The sequence below is a fragment of the Ceratosolen solmsi genome, unplaced genomic scaffold (assembly GCF_000503995.2).
Source record: "Ceratosolen solmsi marchali unplaced genomic scaffold, CerSol_1.0 scaffold11, whole genome shotgun sequence".
Taxonomy (NCBI): domain Eukaryota; kingdom Metazoa; phylum Arthropoda; class Insecta; order Hymenoptera; family Agaonidae; genus Ceratosolen; species Ceratosolen solmsi.
The window spans coordinates 7,114,706-7,137,006 of NW_011948416.1; the positions used below are offsets into that span (position 1 = coordinate 7,114,706).

General features: G+C 25.6%; 1 protein-coding gene across 1 annotated transcript in view; it reads left to right on the plus strand.

The window, feature by feature from the left end:
• Window positions 1–200: 200 nt before the first annotated feature.
• Window positions 201–22,301, plus strand: part of LOC105359252 (temperature-induced paralytic E) — a 39,849-nt gene continuing 17,748 nt past the window's right edge. Inside the window, 5 exon segments of the mRNA XM_011495787.1 lie at window positions 201–384; window positions 9,107–9,402; window positions 18,639–18,917; window positions 20,411–20,604; window positions 22,029–22,301. The exon segment at window positions 22,029–22,301 is cut by the window's right edge and continues 27 nt beyond it. Of these exon segments, the coding sequence (XP_011494089.1) occupies window positions 9,192–9,402; window positions 18,639–18,917; window positions 20,411–20,604; window positions 22,029–22,301 (957 nt within the window). The 5' untranslated portion in view covers window positions 201–384; window positions 9,107–9,191.

The following is a 22,301-nucleotide window of genomic DNA, read 5'->3' on the forward strand; positions in this document are numbered from 1 at the left end:
CCTCGCCTCTTGCCCTTCTCTCCTCCTTTTGTTTTGGCCTCCGTTTCTTATCATCCTCGTTATATTATACGAGGCGGCAGCGGCGGCGGCGGCGGCGGCGGCGGCGACGGCGGCGGCGGCGGCGGCGGTGGCGGCGGCGGTGGTGGCGGCGGTGGTGGCGGCGGTGGTGGCGGCGGCGGCTGCGGCTGCGGTGGTGATAAACGAGGGGCCGCGAGTTGGTGCAAATATGATTGTGTGATCGAGGTGGCTACGGCTTCGAGGAAAGGGTGTTGGTGAGGACGGGCTCTCGGAAGGAGGAGGACAAGGTGGAGGACGGCCTCGAGCATGAGGGGCCGCAAGAAGAGGGCGAACTGCCCCGACGGTCTCTCTGTCTCAGCATAGGGGGTACAGACTAGCGAGAATTGACACTTTCGTGCATGCCTTGCGTGTGAGATCTACGGGTTTCGTTTAGTTTTTTACCCGAGAGTGGTTGAGGTTGGCGAAATTTTGCGTTGATTATTTTGTAGGAAGTTTTGCGCAGATAGCGTTGAGTATATTTCGACGATATGGTTAGCTTTTGAAAGTACACAGTGCAAGTTATTTTTGCATATCGTTAAATAGAAGTATCGATAATGCCTGTTATGAATATCTAATTCTTGTATCTTCTTACATTATCTTTTATTCATTTATACGAAGATGATGATATTTTTGTCAATTCTGGCCAATAATATCGTTGAAAAACTTATGATTTCACTAGTTGCGAATCGATTTATAGAAATGCCAACTATAAATAACAAATTTACCATCTTACAATGATATTTTTTTCAAATATGTTATATGCTTTTGTTATTCGAGATTATGTGGTATTTTTATTGCGGAAGTCAACGTAAAGCACAATAATACTCGACATAGGTACAATCTATTATTAATTTAGTTTTTTTTTGTTTTTTAATCTGTTTTTGCCTCTAAAATAAAATGAACGTAAGAAACAAAAAGCTTTAGTCTATAATTTTTTACTTACAGGTCTTATTTCATTATTTATTCTTTATTTTTAGAAAAATATTGCAAATCTTATTAATAATATAATAAAATCAACATTTACATAGAATATTCAGGAAAAGGTATTTTGTTGAAATCGTCATTAACGGTGTATTTATGTAATAAACTCGTAAAAGATTATTATTTATATTATTCGGAATAAATAAATTTTATCGATGAAAAATAAAAAAAGAATTGTTCGATAATACATGCCTATCCTTAACCTATGAATAATAGATTAGAAAATTCAAAAACTTTTTCTTATCCTTATGAAAATTAGATAATTATTTCACAAGTATCGAATTATCAGAGTTAAAGAACCACGAAAATACTTATTTCTTATATTCTAAAATAGAAGTAAATTGAAATTTAAATTAAAAAAATCGAATTCATGTTAGTATAAATTTCATTGGAATTTACAAAATATAATATATAAATATTAAATCCATTCTATTTTATTAAACTAAATTGTACATAATCATAATATGATCAATTATATTTAATCTAATTCAATAATGCATAAATAAAATTTCGAACATTTTTTACGAAACATACTTTATTATCCATTTTAATAATTAAATTTTAAAATCACATCCAATTGTAGAAATGTTTCTAATAAAAGTAACGGAAAATACTTTGTGAATAAAAAAATTTATATTAAAAACACGTATTCACTATTTCAATTATTTCAATAAATTTCAAATATTTAATGACACAGATTTTATATACATATTTTTTAAAGTCTATAAGTAATAATGATTGCTACATATAAACGTCTGCAGAACTAATAAATCATAATATTAATAAAGATATTCTTAAAAGGGGATACAAGATTTTTTATCTATAATTAAAATATAGATAAACTATAATGATTTATAAATAAGTATTATTATTTATAAAGTAAGTTTACTGTAACATTATTAATCTCATAAAAGAATTAATGATATTAAATGTCTATCATATATTGACAGGTATATTGAATTTTCTATTTAATGAAAACTTTTAAATTTGCTGTTAGTCAAAAAATAATCTGGAGATTATATTATAGAAAACTTCTGAAAAAATCAACCCAAAATTAACTTAGAATGAATTTTCAAATGGATATAATAAAGTATTATTAATAAAAAAACAATTAGTGCTTATGTATCCAAAATGTATTTTTATCAATTCATTATTATCATAATTAGTTTAAATCGATTTAAAAATGAATATAATATTATTGATTGAATATTATTAATGAGAATTTTGTTTAAACGACTTATTCAATTTAGGCATCTAATTTTTAATGAAATATAAAATGGAACAAATATTAATTTCAAATTTCAATTGAATTAAAATTGGTACACTGACAAAAATAATTTCTATTCTATCTTTTTTTAATTGTATAAGTATATCCTATAAATTGATAGTTTCTATTATATTTTAAACATTTATTATTAAATAGTAAAAAAAATTTAATACGACTACTAAATTAACGTCTATATAAAAAAAAAATATATATATATATATATATATATTTATTTACTTATCTACTTAATATTCAGGATTGATTTACACTTAAATGAATTAAGTATAAATAAATTACTAAAATAAGCAATATACAAAAGAAATAGATACAGATAAGAAGCAAATGTAAATAATAATTTCAATCAAATTTTAATAGAAAACATCATAAGAAAATTTTTTTTTAAACACTAAATAATATTACTAATTTTTAAAGCTTTTAATTTTTTAATAATATTTTAATAACAATTATAAATAAGTTTAATAAAACGTTTCATTAATTAATAAAGAAGCTAATTGATTTATTACAAGATAATTCAATTACGAAATTGCAAATTCCATGAAAATCTTATACAAAGTGTATGTAGTTTAATAGTAATAATATTTGCATGACAAAGAAATGAAAGAATAAAATCGATTAGTGCAATTAGATAAAATAATTTAAATGTTAATAAATTGAAGTTTCCTAATTATAATAAATTAATTGATTATTGAAATATTAATACATAGTTTTATACATAATTATAAATTTTTCAAGAAAGAATGAACCAAAGTAAATTTTTATGTTAAAGATTTAGTTTTGTATAACAATGCATACTTCGTTAAAACGATGACTATTATTCGAAGTTCTGAAAATTCAATAAATCTACATAAATTAATGGGAATATTATTTTGCAAAATTTCAAATAAATCATTTATATTTATAAATGTGTTTATATTTTAAAAAAGAAAATAAAAGTAGATTTTGTATAATGCGTGTAATATAGTTTTATCGAAATGTTTAAATAAATTATATTTACTGTAGAATACAAACATCTCAATTATTTCATTAAGTAAAATATATATATCGGAAATTTAGAGTTACTTTTCCTCTTAATGTATTTTATATTTCTGCAGATAAAATATCTAATTAAAAAGCAATTTATTTTTATTATAAAATGTAGTAAAACCGTAGATATTAGATTAAAAATGAAAGAACATGTATATTTGAAGATAATGATATTTTATATCAATGTACAAGTTCATGAAAAGTTTTCAGTTAAACAATAAATTTTAATATATATTTATTTTAAAATCCTAATAAATTTACGGATATATTTTCGCTCTTATAATTTTTAATAATACTCAATATTTCAATAATAATTACTATGATATAAGCATACCTAGAAGCTTATAAGAAAAGTGAAAGTAACTTTAAGTGTATTTTGAGATCGAATTGATAGAATCACAATTTAATGAAATACTCGTCAAATTTACCCCTAATCAACCATATGCCAGTCAAATTCCAAATTTCACGCTTAAGCATTAATAGTCGTTAAGTATATACAATAAATATTGAATTAAAAATCAATCGATACATCAATCATTATATTCTATAATTGAAATATAATTGTATTGTAAAATGATTTTCTGTGAAGTTATAATCTATAATTTAACATCTCTTTAAATCATAGTTATTATAAGTTAGTTCATTGTCATAAGTTTATAAAATTATTAGCAGATATGAATGAATTTTCAAATTTCTTAAAAATTCCAATTTTATAACAAATAGTAATTCGATATAATTCATTCAAAATCTATACGTATAATTCAACTCAATATGTCCTTAGGTACAATTCAAATATTTATTATATTTATTTATAAATATACGAGATCATTTATAATGTCAGTATGGCAAAGACAATTTTAATTCCAAGGTATGGCATATATTTTATTTCATTTCGTATTTTCGTATTTTCATAAAAAGTGGTACCACAGTTATGCTTAGAATGAAAGTTTGAAAAAGTTTGACGGACCTCTTTCATCTATTTCATCTCTAATTAACACTGTTCACTTCCATATTCTAATATATTTTACAGCATATAATTAACAAATTAATATGCATTTTTTTTAATAGTTGTTCGTTAAAATAATAAATATTATAAATAATTTAACGATATTCATTTTTACTATGTTCTCGTTCTTCTTGTAATAATAAAATTACATGATAAAATTATGAAATGGAATTTGATGGTATTTAATTGGTCCGCTTGAGAAGTAACGAGTAATATCGGTTATTAGTAATATCAATCGAAAAATCTACCTCGATTAAATTTGAAAGTAACGTATATACCTCCCATACGCTCAGAGCACTTTTAAAACAGAAAATTAATTTTGCAACTGTTTGCTACCATCTAGAAGCTAAGCGCCCCTACGGCGATAGTTTGCTCCTCTACGATGGGCTTGAAAGATCTCGATAAATGAGTGCTTTTTCACCGAGCTGAGGCTGGCTGATATTAAGGGGCATGATTTCGATCTTCCGTCGGGTATATCGATTGTCAAATTACCACTTATAATACCTATATGTCGTTAGTGGTGGTAACAGAGGCAGCTAGTGGCTTTCCTAGTTTTGCCATTGGGGAATTTAACTCACCGCCTTGCAAAGAAATTGCATATCTGATTAGAAGGCTGAATAGCTTTAAGATATAAAGCCCCTCTTACTCTAAATACTCCTTAAAAGTCGATTACAGTTTATACATATAAAAATTTCTCTTACTACGGCAATTTCGTGCATTAAATTGTCAATTTTTTCAAGGTACGGTGCATTGTCTTAATTCTTATTACAATTAACGCTTTATCGAATATACTTGTATTTATAGAATTATTTTATGTACGTTTATATTGCATTACAATAAATAAGAAAATATCTATTATTTATAGTAATAACAACAAAATTTAGTTTAATAACCATGCAGATAACTAAATAATATTAATAACTGAATAACTAAATAAGTATCGAATCGTTGTAAATTTGAAAATGTAATTAATATGTTCAATTAGTATATGAGCATTTGTTTTTATAAATATAGTGAACAAATTTGATTGTATTTTATAAAAAAAACTTGGTTTAACTGTTGTCATTTTTAAATTATTATTCCATATTCTTAACTATCGTTAACTTCAATAGTACTAATAATAAAAATATATATAATTTATCTAAAACATTTTATAAAATAGATAAGCCTATGCATGCATTCTAATATTTAAATGAAAATTAGCTTGATAGCTCAATTTAATAATTATAAAACTATAATAGCAATAAATTACTAAATAACTATTTCATCTACGAGAATACAAAAACAATCAATCGCTAAACTATTACAATTTCATTATTATTTCATAATCCTTTACTGCGTGTTATTTTAGTATCTACCATTTAAGTTTGTATTATATATAATGGTGAAAAAAAAAATTATATTCCCATCGAATTATAAAATTAATTAATATATAGAACAATAATATATTTAAAAAAATTTTAATTCACACCTAACAAATATAATTATAATCACAAATTTCTCCTATAAATATTTAAATTACCGTATTCAAATATAAATGCAAACTATTTTTTATATTAACATTTAATTTCATGTTCGCTTCAATTTATAGTTATTACATAATTAAATAATAATAAATATGAATATTTTAAAGGAATTTTATTAAAATTTTAGCAATATAAAAGCAAAAAATTATCAAAAAGTAAAATATAAATAATAACAAACTTTTAAGAGAAAACTAAATTATTTGAAAAATTAATAATGATTAGCATTAAAATTCATTAGGATACTGATTATTAAAATGAAATATCAGTCCAATGTAACTTGTAACCAAGATATGAAATATTTTAACATCAAGACGAATTTAACTTTTTTCTAAGAATAATTTTACATCAAATTATTATAAGAGAATTAAAATATAAGATGGAAAATATTTTTTTTTCCATTTTCCCTTAATTCTTTTAGGAATATTAAATGTAAGAATAACTATTTAACATATGAATAACTAAATTAAATATGGAAACTAGTATTTCAAAATGAAATTTGCTATTATTGTTAGTTTTCTTCTTATGTAAAAAAAAAGAAAAATATTTATTAAACTTTCTATTAGTAAACATGAACCATTACATTTTTTATAAACACCGTAACTACAATAATGAACAAAGTTATAGTATAATATATCTATATTACATTATAATTATATTATGTATTAATATTCTGATATATTGTAATAGTTTTTTAAATTAGTATATTTGAAATTTTACATTATACTTTTTATAATCATTGAATTCCATTTTTTAATAAAAATATACTGAAATGTTTCTTTGTCAATGTTATAATTTTTAATCGAGAAATTAATTTTAAGTGTTATCCAATAATAATTGTAAGATTTAATTTCACGAAAAAACAGAAATAAGTGAAAAATTTAAATAGGTATTAATAAAATTAATATTTGTATTTGATTTTTATTAATTGATATGCAAAAAATATGCATTTAGTTATTTTTCAATTCTTAAACAGAATTTTACAATATGTAATTAATTTATGTAATTAATCCCAAGTTTTAAATAGCATTCAATGATTTTAAAAACCTTGTTTTATAGACTTCATTATTCAAATAAGAATATTTTTATTATCAAGTTCTGCTTGGATATATAAATAGAATGTTTAACTAACTCGTAAAGAACTTTTACTTTAGTGTCAGATTATAATTTAATTAAGAAATTATAAAATTTCACAATTTCCGAAATTTTGCATTTATACTACTATTATTAAAATTGATATTTTATTATTTTGTATACATATGTATTTTAACTTAGAAAAATGATAGTACTAAAACATATGGTGCAAGCATATTTTGTAGTCTTGGTATTATTTTGGTCGAAATTTTATAGAGTAATGAATATAAATTAGAAAATATTTTACGATAAGTTTTACTTACTTGGAAAAAACAATGAATATATTATTTCTTTTATCCAATAATGATAATAATAGAACGTATTTAACCTATTCTAAGCAATATCGAAGTCACAATATAAATTTACATGTACATAGCAAGATGATTTTTAATGAAATAATTTAACAAACGTTGAATATAAATAAAAGGGTAAACTAATAAATCCTTAAACCTTAATACATACATATGTAATAAAATGTATCGAAGTTTAATTTAGTATAATTATTTTAACTATGCTTCTAATATTTTAACATTATATCTATATTTAATAAAATAGAAAAAAATTAGAGAATGTGCAAATATTTTAATTTAAATTATTTATGTAAGTGTACCAAAAATATTATGTAAATTATATGGTAATTTTTGAAAAATATTCAATGTTAATTATTAGTAAACATATTCTCGTGATATTACTCAAAATTCTAAACTCCATGATATTAAATTCATTATTGAAGAATTAATATTTTACATCAATTAATTACATAAAATTATGTAATATCATGTTTAAATCGAGCAGTAAAGTATATATGGAATAGTATCTTATGCTTCTATTTGTACATAATATAAATTTTAATTGACGTGATTATCAAATATGTTCTTTAATTGAAAATATAAAATTCTCAAAATATGCATTGTTTACAGATATTTATCAAAAGTATTATAAAAGATATATATGAATGAATCGTTGCAGGTACTGTAAATATTCTGATTTCATAATATATACGTAAAGAAATAACTAATTATGAAAATATTACCGTAATTAAAAGTTTTAATATTCTTAAATGGTTAATGAAAATACATATCACAATTTTTTATATAATTATTGTTACAAATAAATATTTTTTAACACAATTATTTAAAAAAAAAATGCAAATTAATGTTTATTAAAGAACATATTATTAATAATAATAATAATTTTAATGAATGTTATTTAATGGATAATTTGTATGAATAATGACACTTTGAATCTCGACAAACGTTTGTGAATAAAAATATTGAAATTTGTATTAAGAACATATTACATGACTGCATACATCAAGTATGACGAAAATGACATTTGATTTAATAAAATTTGTTTAAAAATTTCATAACCATGCAACGATAAGTATTTATCTAATTATCAAAATGTTGAATACGCCATTCCCATATATCGAAGTCGTTTTATTATTTATAATAATATTATAAAAATCGAGCTATATTCAATAATTTGAAGAAAACCATAAATAAACGACTGTTTTATATATGGTGATGGTTAATAATGCAAAACGAAGAATATCTTTCAAATAATAAGAATATATCAATAATTCTACGTGGATGTTCAAATCAGCAGATAATACAATGTATTAAAAGCTCGAATCCCATCGAGTAATAATTAAATCAATTGACAGTACAAAAACTTGAATGGAGAAATCGAGTAAAGGCGCGAATAATTAAAGAACAAATTTCTTAAATCAATCGAAATTTATCTGATATTTTCTACTACACAGTAAATACATCGCTAGTCTGCATTAGAGTGAACATTCAGCAATATTATGAAATTGTAGCCGAAATAAATTAGTAATTACGAATGCCGTGCTTTGAGTACGAGGGCCATGGCTTAGTGCCTTAACCTCTATTCACGGGAATGAACGAAGTCTGTTGAAATAAAGTAATTTGTCGCTTGGATGGCTCGGAATGAGCGACAAGAGATATTGAACGGGAAGCTTTTCACTCTTGCAAAACCTTAGCGAATTTCCACTCTAGCAAGATTAACGTTTAGCTACAAAGCAAGCAATAACTCGGCGGGGATGGGGTGGGTGGTTGGTTATGATCGTAGATCGCCGGCCTCTCGGAGCCGGTAAGTCGTGGGGGCGACTCTCGATCTCGGGGGCTAGAAAGCCGCCGACCGAGACGCAACGACAATGGAGGCGGAGACGGAACTCGATAAACAGACGTTCCTGCAGAAGCTGCTCTTCTACACGACCGCGTTCTTCATCCTCCTCGGCACCTTCAGTCTCTTCGCCTTTCTCTTCCTGGTGCCCTTCGTCATCGATCCGGCCTTCACCACGATTTTCATGCAGTTCGACACAAGACCCGCCGAGTGCGTCACCATCGACGTCGAATCTCGCAGAGGTGATCGCATTCTTCCCTTCCAAGTCACTTTTACCTCTTTTTACCTCTGGCTTTATGTGTGAATCGATGTGGGGGTTAGGACTAAGGCCCGGTTAGGCCAGCTTCCTGTACTTTCTCACTCGCTCTCGGTGAATTTGCTCGTAGGATTAATCGTTGCTCTGACTTTGTGCAAGCGTCAGTGCTAGCGGAACCAGCGGCTCGTTGCTTTGCTGATGCTCGTCGCTTAATATTAATGACATTACCAGAGCTCTATAATTATAATCCTATCATATTGATATCGAAATATTATTACGATATTGCATTGTTGCTGCATAGCATTCTGAAAATGATTATTCATTTTCTTAACAAAGTCCACTGTTTCGCTGTATTGTGCAAAGCTTATTATCCTAATTCTATGTTTAGCCGCGGCTATTCGTTAATGTATCCTACGACAATTCGTTTTTGCTATTTTATCTTATTTAGTATTATTCTTCTTCGTTTCAATTGGCTATTCATTGTTACGCAATAATAATTGTAATTCTATGCACATGCATTTTTCAGAGACTTTCGGATTTAATGATTTTTTATTATGATTTGATATTTTTGACATAGTCACTTACTATAAATCATTTCCATTAGATTTCAGATATGAATCGATCGATCAATGAGTATTCAATTAGCCATTATCATTGATAAATTGTAAATATCGGATTGCATGAAATATTATTACTACCTATTCTTGGTATGCTTCTGTATCGTAAATTTTTAACAGAATCAAATATTAAAAAAAAAAAAAAAAAAAAATCTTTATAAATATATACTTTGATTCTAATACTAAATTTCTACTACTAATAAATTTATTCTATTCTACCGTTGGAAAACTTTATTACGCAATCTAAAGAAAATAGTTAACTATGTTAAATGAAAATAGTAAGAATATAATAAATAATTAATTATATTAACGGTATTTCTCTACATTAATCAATCAAATAGTATATATGTGTAATATATACTATTATAGTTAATTAAAGTAATATTTTTGTTTGAGATAGATAATTTAATTATCTATAAAAAATGTATTTTAATTCTGCATTTAGGTTGCTTCGTTTTACGAAAAATAATTGGAAATATTCCATTATGTCAGTCAAATAATTTATATTTAAATCATTTTATATTTACAAAATCTTTCAAACACTACTGCTATTCACGATCTATTTACATTAATTATAAAACAATCAGAATTTTCATAACATCTTTTAAATCGATATAAATACATAGATATAAAGTGAAAAATTAATGAATTTTTAACTGCATTTCAATGCAGATGGGATCGGCATTTTAACTTTGAACTAAAAATTGGCCAAAATCAATTTTACTTCAGTTGAAATTTATTTAAATAATACAATGTTTGTCTATATTAGAGTCGCTTATAACATTGTTTGACGCATGTCAGAAACAATGGGAAATGAATTTCTATAATTATTTTTACGACTTTAGTTTAATTTTATAAAAATTAAATCCAAATAATGTTTATCTAATAATTTATAAAATTTCTGATGTGTTAATTTAATTTAATTATAACTAATATTTTAAATAATTTATTTCAAAAAATTAAATTGATGTATTAATTAACAAATTCATAAAAATTTATAATACAATAAAACTTCATTAGAACATTAAATACAGCACTTTTTACACAAAATATTATAAATAATATTTACGTCACTTTTATCCACGTGAGAATTTCATTCATATAACTGTATTGCATTTCATCTCGCTTTCGATTTCACTCTCTCTCTCTCTCTCTCTCTCTCTCTCTCTCTCTTTCTCTCTCTTATGTGCATGATGACAAAATTCATGTGGGTATATCTACAATATCCTTTTTCTTAAAGTTGATCGTCTCCATTGATATTTGTGCCAAGACCTTTTTCTTTTTCATAAGCCTCTATTTCCGAACATCTTTTGTTCTACTTATCTCTACTTTTACGCGTGACATTCATTTCTTTGTGACAACTCTAATTCTGTCAATGAATGATTTATATGATTTTACGCATTTATATTTTCATATTTGATTCGTGTTTGATTCATTTTTTATTCTTATTTTAAATTGATATTTAGTTTGATATTAACGTAAGAAAATTTTTAAAGTCAATTTATATTATATATAAAAATATATATATATATATATATATATACAAAATATATCAATTTTTTTTTATTTGATTACTATTAATATAATACATTATTACATAGTATTTTGCTATCACATTAATTTGTAATCACTATTATTTTCTAAAAAAAAAACACAAATAATTGATTATTTGATTTTTGTTCCAAAACCATATTAAAATTTAATAAAAATAATCATTATATTTACAATATTGCATTTATATCGTCATTGTGAATTAATTTTGTTTAATACACATTCCTTTTATTTATAGTACGCTATTCATTTTTCATATATTTATAGTTCATTATCCGAATGACATAAATAAAAAATTACTGCTCTGTAAGAAATAATAAAAAGATGAAATAATAAAATTAATTGATTTTATGATTAATTGATTAATTGATTCATTGATAAAATAATTAATCTCTTAATATAGTTGACAATTTTTTAACTAATAAATCTCTCAGTGTATTATTTTGCTGAACTTACTTTGAATTATATACTCTGAATTATTTTGCTGAACTATAAAATACTTCATATTTTATATGAAGTATATTTTTATGATATATTTATATGATTTATTGTATATTATATATATAAATATATTTATATGAAATATGAATCCTTTTATAAAGGATTTTCATGTTGAGCGATCTAAATTTAAATTCTTCGACATCATCATGAAATAGATTCTTAAATATAAAATTGTCAAGCCATTGTTTAATTTCAACTATTATCTATAACGTCAATTTATGATAAAAAAATTAATAATATTAGTCTATAAAGCATGTTGGGTACTTTTTATTACGTGACTTAGAAAATAACAAATAATTTTTTAAATATTTAATACTATTTTGTATACAGTTATTATAATAAATATTCTTTTATTTGTATTTTTCTTTATGAATTTTTATATTTTATAGTAATTGCATTTATTTTTTGAAAAGAAGTATTTCATTTATTCTTATATACGTAAATGCAGCTTATACTATGTTACCCACTGCCTTGATTTAGGAAAACATTGAAACAATTTTTATATTCTTTTAATAATGTTTATTTTATGATTTCACATAATATGTTTATAATTATATTATAGGAATAACTATCATTGATCAAAAATAAAAATTAATTTACAATATAGCAGATTTGATAATATATATAATAGATAATAATAAGTATTTTTGAAATAGAGTAATTTGTAATGTTTATAATTTTATAAAATCATATATTATTGAAAGGACTGATTGAAATGTAATAATTCTTCTTCCGTTTAAAATATAACATACAATAAATAAATTAATTGTCAATTATCCATAATAACTTGACAATAAATAATAAGTAAAAATTGACTGCTTAAAACTGAAAGTAATACGACTGAAGTATTTAGGCAAAGCATCAATCACGGAAATATCAATTTATTAAGTATAAGCTCAGGGAATTTAATTATATTTTCGTAGACCATATAATTGTTACAAAAGTTTGAAACTCGAATATGCCATTTACCTCGATCATCTCTCACACCTACCGATGACTTTACGAGCGCGCAAACGACGTACTCAAGTAATCAATTGCCGCAGGCGATGTCCATCGTAATGCTCACTTTATAGTCGGTGGCAAATCATGTTATGCAAATTTAAAAAAATAGTCATAGTATAGTGTAACCACTGAAACCTGTCTGTTATAGTCCTTATAGTTAATGTTCTCCTTGACAATCGCATCGACTGTTTACCTTCTTCGTTCCTGGATCTCTCTACACTGTCACACTATAGAGCACTGTTTGCCATTATTTTTTTTACCGTTATTTGCTTGGCACTTATGATAAATAAACTCATTATTATAATTAATTACCTTTAATTAAACGCCTTTTAACGTTAAAGTTGTACTAATATTTACGATACTTAATGTGAAGCGTCTTAAAGGAAACAAATATAAAGGAATAAATAAATTCTTATAACTTTCTTAGGTACTAAATAATAAATTAATTCATTGGCAGATTAGATAATGTCATTTTCTTATGAAAATATTGATATATTAAACATATTTTTCGGATATTTTACGTTTTTTTTTCAATTTTTTTTTTATTAAATTTAATATTTGAAAAAAAATGTAAATATAATTTTAATTATAAGATTTAATTCCTTAATTTCGAATAATTTATTACAACAGATATTATGTGACGAGATACTAATTAATCTTCATGGTTCCAAAAAAAGTTTCTATGAAATAATTCAATAAAACGCTCTTTAACGAAAACTCATTTGATATGACGAGACTAAAAAATTGATAAAGGTTTTTAAATTCCAGTTTTTATTATTGCAAAATAATATTAAACGTAATAATAAACTAATTTTTAGTTTATATTATATAATCTTCTATATTTGAAGAAGAAAAAAATTTGAATAAATATATTGTTGTATGTTTTATACATTTCTAAACTATAATAATTTAGACGAAACGTCAAAAGGAAATTATGCTTCTTTTATAAAACATATTAATATTTTAAAATATATTAATATATATAATAATATAATAATATATTAATATTTAAAGCGCAATGAAAATAGATTTCTGCTACTAAAAATTATTCAAGCTTATCAAAATTATTTTAGATGTAATGGTTTTTCACATGACTATTATTTTTAACTTAAATAAATAAAGACTTTACTAATAAATATTATAATATATATTAAAGACACCATAAATGCTTAAAAAAATTAAATATTTTTAATAAAATATTATATATATTGAAACAGGAGAATAAATAATGATAGATATTTCAATTTATTTTTAAGAATTTATCAAATGTTTTGATATTAAAAAGAAATAATAATAGTTGCCATTAAAATATTTATATTAATAATACAATTATCAACATATTATATATTTTCAAAATTCACTACCAGTTAGTGAATAATAGAGGTTTTACTTTATAACATAATTTTAATTGAAAATTTATTACAATGTTGTGTAAATAAAAACAAAATATAAATTGAATACATGATAATAGGATAAATAAAAAAAGATGTGTAATTAAACCAAATATATCACATTTTATTAAATTAAATACGTAAAACAAAAGGATGTTATATTTTATGTTATCTTAAATATTTTTTATGTTCTCTTAAATATTTTGTATTGATTCTGAACAACATTTATATTAATTTCAAGAATAATTTCATTATATTTATACAAAATTTTGTCCCTTGTTATTTCATGTTATAATACAAATAATCAATTATTTAAGCAGTTTTCTACTTAGCGTTATAGTAATATAATATAATACTTTTCAACTTCATTGTAATAAATGATAATGTAAATTATATGAAAATACAGTTACTATGATGCTTTATACGAATTGTGCATTCGTGTTTTTTGTGATAAGCGAGTACGATAACACATCGACACGCGCACTTACAAAAATGTGTACGATGATACAAGCATTGTCACACACAAAGTTTTCGTTGCCTCCATTGAAGAATGCAGTAAAGGAAAATGAAAGTGTGCTAGATATGTCCACAAAATCAATCATAGTTTATCTCTGTATATTGTTCAGTGTACGGTAAGGGCGAGGTCCTGATAAGAAAATTCATGGATATAGACATAAAATAGGAATTTCGCGAGAACTATTTGTATTATTTTTAGATCATCTTCGATGGGTCGCCATTATTCTCTTGTGCTAGGTATATTATTATCGCGACAGCAAATATTATAAGAATCACTTGGTTATAAATCGTAGAAGATGTATATAATAATATTGTTTCTAGTGTCATACAATATATTTTCATATTTTTATATGTTTACTGTAGTAAATTTCCGCTAGGTACAATCGAATTTAAAAACTTAAGATACATATTATATCCTGAAGTGCTTTTCAAAATTATTTATAAATATACTTTATGCTTGAATAACTTATTTTCTACAAAATATTACGATTATTTACATTATATTCTATACATTACTGTGATTGTAATTTATTAACATTCTAGTAGAATATCAAAGTCGTTGTATTGTAAATTAGGTCAACTTGTGGTTATGATTAATTCAAAGTACTATAACATTATTATAAAAGAAAAAAAATTAATTGTTACACTAATAAGTGGGAACATTCCGTATCTGTCGATAAAGAAACAAATAAAATAAATGAAAAAATTATTAATTGAATTTGCATATACACTATTAAAGTATCTCGTATATATATATAGTATTTTGCATTTACAAACATATACATTGATTTTACATAAATTTTAAAATTTACGCGCAATCAAATAAAAAAGTCATATTATTATTAACAATTTTAAACTAAATAAACTTAATTTTAATACATTATTATTTACTTTACTTTATATTATTTATTTTTACTTTTTATTATTTCTTTCAAATATCAGAAATATTTCATATTACTTTTTTATATCTTTAAAAGTAATTGAAATTTGATTCTTTTGAATTCAAATTTTTTATTTTCAATTTCTTCACATAAATGATACATCTGAGTAATAAAATTTGACAATATATTATATTAAAAATTTATCTTGATAGCCTTATTTAATGAAATCCTAAAACTTATATTTATGAACTTATTTTTCATTTTAACTTTAACCACTATATTTTAATATTTAAAATTTTAATAAGTGAATTAAAAGAATCTTTCGTTTCTACAAATATCAATCTAAATTAATTTTCTATTCAAATTCATGGTCGAAAGTTAATTATGACATTAATTATGAATAAATTTCATATTGCAAGCCATTTATTGTGAATATTAAACATGTTCAATCATTATTTTTCTTCCCTCTCGATTGTACGAATTGCAAATAAAAATATAAATACATATGCAAATAATATTAAATCGCTATAAAAATAATTATGAGCTCGAAATAAAAAAAGTTCAAGTACATAATATATATTAAGATTAACGCATATAATAGCAAGTGGTTATTTATTATGTCTGTGACGTTCTTGCTACATTAATAAAAAATTATAATAAAAAGTCGCCTTGTGTATTTTATTTTACGAGTATTTTATTTCGTATAATTATTTTGAAGGATTTCTGTTTTCGTAAACATTTGTATCATATATAAATATATATTTAAATTATGGTTTTATTTTATTAATATATAACAAATTCTCTTCTAATTGAAAATTATTCTTCCCCAGATTATTGGAAAATCTGTATATACATTATTTCGTTTAAGTGCATAATTTATAATTAAACGACAATTATCTATCAGAATCGTATGAATGAGATATACATTTTGTAAAAAAATAATACGCGTGACCGCAGTTATCTTAATTATGTGAAATATATTGTTTTTTATTGTTTTTTATTGTTTTTAATTATTACACACAAATATTTTTAACTACATTTATATAGAAATTAAAATTTTCCGTTATAAATAAGAGTTTACAATCATCGATAATAAATATTTAATTCTTTCCATTATTTCAACAAGTACTTGATATTAATAGATAAAACAACTTGTTGTTATATGTTAATAAATAAATTTAATAAATTTAATAAAAGATTATAATGCCATTTATATATATTAAAATATGTAAATAAAGCAGATATTTTATCTTGGCTTATTAATAAGTTATTAAAAATTTATTGTTAAAATTTATCATTAACAATTGTTTATAATAGATAATTATATATAATTACTTAAATATATTTATATAATAAAAATATTTCGTATCGTAAACTATTACTAAGTACAAAATTCTAAATTACTCCAAAATATTCATAAACAATATTGCGCAGTCAACAATTACATAATATATGTAAAAGGTTTCTTTTTCATTTTTAATTGAATATGATAAGTTTTCTTTTAAAATCTACGTTTAATCTGAAAAAGAATAGCAGAACAATGTAAAGCTTTAGATTAGAATGATAATAAGAAACATTCACAATGAAAGGAATACATTTTCAAATGAAATATTTTACATTAAAAAATTGACAATGAGAAAAGTTGCAAATTATACGAATAAAATTTCATAAAATAAGGAAATTCTTAAGAAATGCCTCACATATTACATTATAAATATTTTGCGCGATTCACAATTCCAGAGAAAATAATCCAAAATTACGTTGATCTTGAAATCAGAACGAAATCTTGTGACCCAGTCTCTCAGTATCATACATAGCCATGTTAGATATTTCATTATTTAAAGGCAAATGTATGTATCTATACGTATATGTGTACAACGAGTACAAAAAAGTGCCACGAATTGTTATCTCGAGTCCTCCGCTTTTCTCGACTGACTTTACAAAAACACATTCCCTACGGTATTTCTCAGACTTTCCTCTCTTCTCGTCACTTACTTCTTTCTCCTTCTAGCTATTTCTAGATTTTTTTCACTTTTATATTGTTTATTACCTTTGCACGATTGTTTCTATATTTTTGTTCTTATTTCTCGTGTTGACCCTTCTAAGGTTTGTGATTTTAGATGTATTATTCTATTATCATTGCAGTTGCGCTTTTATGGTTACATTACATTTTTTTTTCAACTTCGCTGTGTTACAACCCAATTTGTAATATAATACTATTCATTTAAATATAATAAAGAACTTCAAAAAACATAAACTTAGGTAAATTACAAATTCGTATCTCGTTTATTCTGACAATTGTTTTTGGATTTAATTGCTTTTTACAAAAATAAAGATGCCCTTTAAAATACGAATGTAAACCAGGGTAAAATAGACAAATATATATATATTTTTTTTTTATAATTTGTCATTCATTTAACAGTAATTTGTAATTTACAAGCAGTTTCAACAGTACATTTCTTAACTTAAATATCTTAACGAGTTTGTGCCTTGCAATCGGCAATATTTTCCTTCGTCCACATTCCACTCGTGAATACGGCATCACATCACAAAGCACACAAAACGAAAGAAAATATTGTCAGATTGATTAAGTAGATTCGCGTTCAGAAGTTCTAATATTCTATTAATAATACGTAAGGGTAGTAAGTGAAAGCAATGCGTGTAATGTAATCATAATTGAGCGAAGGGGAAGAATCGCCGTTGAAAACGAACGCAAAAGGAAAAGGATAGTGCGTCGTAAATCTGGAAAATCATTGCACATAGGTACGAGCAACTGCTCTTGGACGTCATGTAGGGAAGGTTGCACGAAGGAATTGTTCGAGTGTACCCAGATACGCGTGAATTACAAGTTACCGGTGAATGCGTCGATGGAAGAAGAGGCGAGGGTGGAGGTTGTCAAAGGTGTCGAGAAGGACGAGGCCGCTGGTAAGAATAGGCGCCTTAAACGTTCTCTCAGGGAGTACGATTACGTCGAAGACCTTGACGACGAAGAGATTGACGAGGACGAGGATGAGGACGGGCTGCCCAAGCCTTTCCCCACAGGTATTTTACACGACCGGTGACGAAGGACCACCACATATGTTATAATATATAATATAATGGTCTCCTCGTGGTGGTAGGCGCGAGTTCTGGGACGGTATTTACCGTCTAAATATAAATTCTGTCAAGAGTCGTAATATTGGGAGAATAAAATTATATGGGATCTTGAGCTGTGTTAAAATATTTTGAGCGAGTTTTCATTTAGTTTTTGTTATTCCCGAGTGCACTCGTAAAGAAGAGAATTTGCAGAAAGCCAAATACGGAGTAATGCTTAATCATAAAGACGCCCCGCGCGAAAACAATATTCACGAAAACAAATTGTGCAAGGATAAACGTCCCTTGTGCGCAATTCGTCAAAAAATTAACGTCAAATGAAGGAATACAGTCGGAAATGTAAATGGGACTAAATAATTACTAAGATTTTCATAATTATTCATTAGATTGGCAATTATTAATTTATTAAATCGGCATTTATTATGCATTGGTTGTTCGATAAATTTGAAGTTTATTTAAATTTAATTTACAATTTAATTTAAAATTTAAAGTTCGATAAAGTTTACATTCAATTTTAATTATTTACATGACTTTTTAAATTTTCGAAGCTGTCGTTATTGTCTAATTGTTGAATTGAAGAAATTTGAAAATCTTGCTCAATATATTTTACGAAAATTAATGGAAATAACGGGCATGAAATTTGTTCGATTTTACATTCTTTTATTATCGTATATTGATGTAGTCATTATATTGATAAAATTACAATAACTAGTGTACAAGACTAATCGATTCTTTATACTTTTCAAACTATTTTACGGAGATGAGTATGTAAATAAATTATCAATAGTCATGATCAATAATACACTATCGGTAATACATTTTTTTCTATGTTCTATGCGAGATTTCTATGCGAGAAGAAAATATTGTCCATATGTTAAAAGTTTTAAATTAAAGCAGCCACTTAATGTACCATACGTAGACTTTACGTAAATAGTTTTTGTGCAAAATGATGTCGAGTCATTGAAAACTAGTTGCATTATAGTGAGCTAATGAATAGCTCACTATTAATAATTAAAGCCGAATTAAAACATTATGACATTTTTATACATCTTTATGCATATAGCAATACTAAATCATAGCAGTTATTTATTCTAAATGATTTTTAATAAATTTTTAATAAATTTTTATCTAATAACTTTGTTAATTCTAATCATCAAATGACAAAGTGAATGTGTGTACTAAACACGCGACACGCATTATTCCTTTGTACGATAAACATTACGTATTTGTTATTAATAAAAGCCCGTGATGTAAATTGAGCAACAGAATATTTCAGGCATAAATACGAATTCTGAAATGAAAATAAGAGAAGAAAACACGCATACTTGTCGGGGATGTCAAACTCAAATTGCTTTCCCGTAAATAATAAGATTGGAGTGAATAGAAGAGTATCAGAATAAAAGTGGAATGTCGAGCAGCCACGATTTTTTCCTTGATCTTAGGTCTCATGGGAAACGACTCCGAGTGGTACTTCACGGGGGCTAAACTGTTTCCGAATGTGAAGGGATGCGGTTATCCTCCAATGCTGAACTGTACCATTTTCATCAGGCAATATGCCAATGTGGGACAAAATTTTAGCTGTTATTATTCGAAAGTCGATCCTGGAATAGTCATCAGCGACCTCGACATGTGGCAGGTCCGCATTTAATCATTACTTTATTGCAATTGGAATGCAGACATTGTATTGGATACTGGTGTAACGAGATCTAACTTAAAAAAAAAAAAAAATTACCATAAAATTATTGCTCTGATTATCTCTTTAAAAACGCTATCTTATTGATTTTTTTGAAAACTATTTTATATCTAATTCAGCATGTTAATTTTACTAATTTATTAATATATATAGATATATATATATATATAAAGATTTACATTTAGATTTATAAGATGTTCTTTACTCAGTAATCAATGACAGTTTGATAATTATCAGATGTTGCATATTTTATTTATAGGTAAAAGTTAAAAGTGAATAGCACTATGTAGGTAACCAACATAATTTCACTAAAATTCGAATGCATTAAATTGTTAATTTTATTATAAATTACTGAAAATAGATATGTTTAGTAGTGTTTTTTAGTAGTGTTCTTAGATTTTGCTATACACGTATACTTGAAAATTAGAATGATTTTGAAATGTCTATAATTATTTGAATAAAAAATTTCAACTCATATAAACATGATATCTGTATCCGTGTTATAATTGATCATATATCGATATCATAATTTATTTGTTTTTAAATTTTTAACTATTTTTAATTTCTTTGAAACTTTCCATTTAAAATGTACAAAACTTCGTGCAAAATTCAAGTATTAATTAAATTTACTGTTAGATAAATTTTCCTTTTTAAATATTAAGTCGATTGATTGTATTATATACAATCGATGTAGTTGATATATATTATGTATAATTCATAAATTTTCTTAAGTGTCAATATTAATTTAAAGGCTCCTTAACACACCTGTTGCAAAAGATAAAAAAAAGAGTCTATTTTAATGCTTTTGGATCGGATAAATATACAGATAAGGCTATCTAGAATGACTATTGGCAATTGGCATTATTAAATAATAATTATTTTGGTATTACATTAAAATTGCTAGTAGTGCGAAATTGCAATATGCAATGTAAGTAAATAATAATTTTTTAAAAATCCTATAGATATATCGTTCTATTCTAGTTATATATTCTAGTTTAATATTGCAGTGCAAGTCCCACTGACTTATTAAACTAGTGTAGAATAAAGTCGATGTGCATCGGGTGAATCTAATTGAATTCTAGTTTAAATTTTAGCGTCTGCCGTAACGTAAACGCTATCGCGATAATACAAGAATAAAGTAGACCAATAGTACGGAGCGATAAGATAAGCCGAATTTAGCAAAAACAAAAGTAAGGATAGAACCAGTTTAGTGAAAAGCGGCACCTCGTCTTCGCACAATAACATTACGATAAAAAGTAGTAGAGCCGAATAAACAATTAAGGTACCACCGAGAGGTGCTCGCGAATTCACACAAACTCACGTGGCTTCTGTCCTTATTCCCGCCCTCCTCCGGCGACGATCGACAGGTGTACATGAATCTCGTGTACGCGATGGCTATCCCCATACCGTCTTTCATAATCTCGGTGATCTACCTCACCATCGCCTACTTCAAAATTTACAACGAAGACGAGGTGGCCCTCGTCGGGGCGGAGGAGGACGGCTTGGGGGAGGACGGCGTCGAGGCCGAGGTAGGAAGCAACGCGACGCCCCTGCCGCCGGCCTCGGGCGCCCTGACGCCCGGCAGCGAGGCCTTCAGGGAGGATCTCGCCAGCTTCGGGCACCAGCTCAAGGTCGCGATG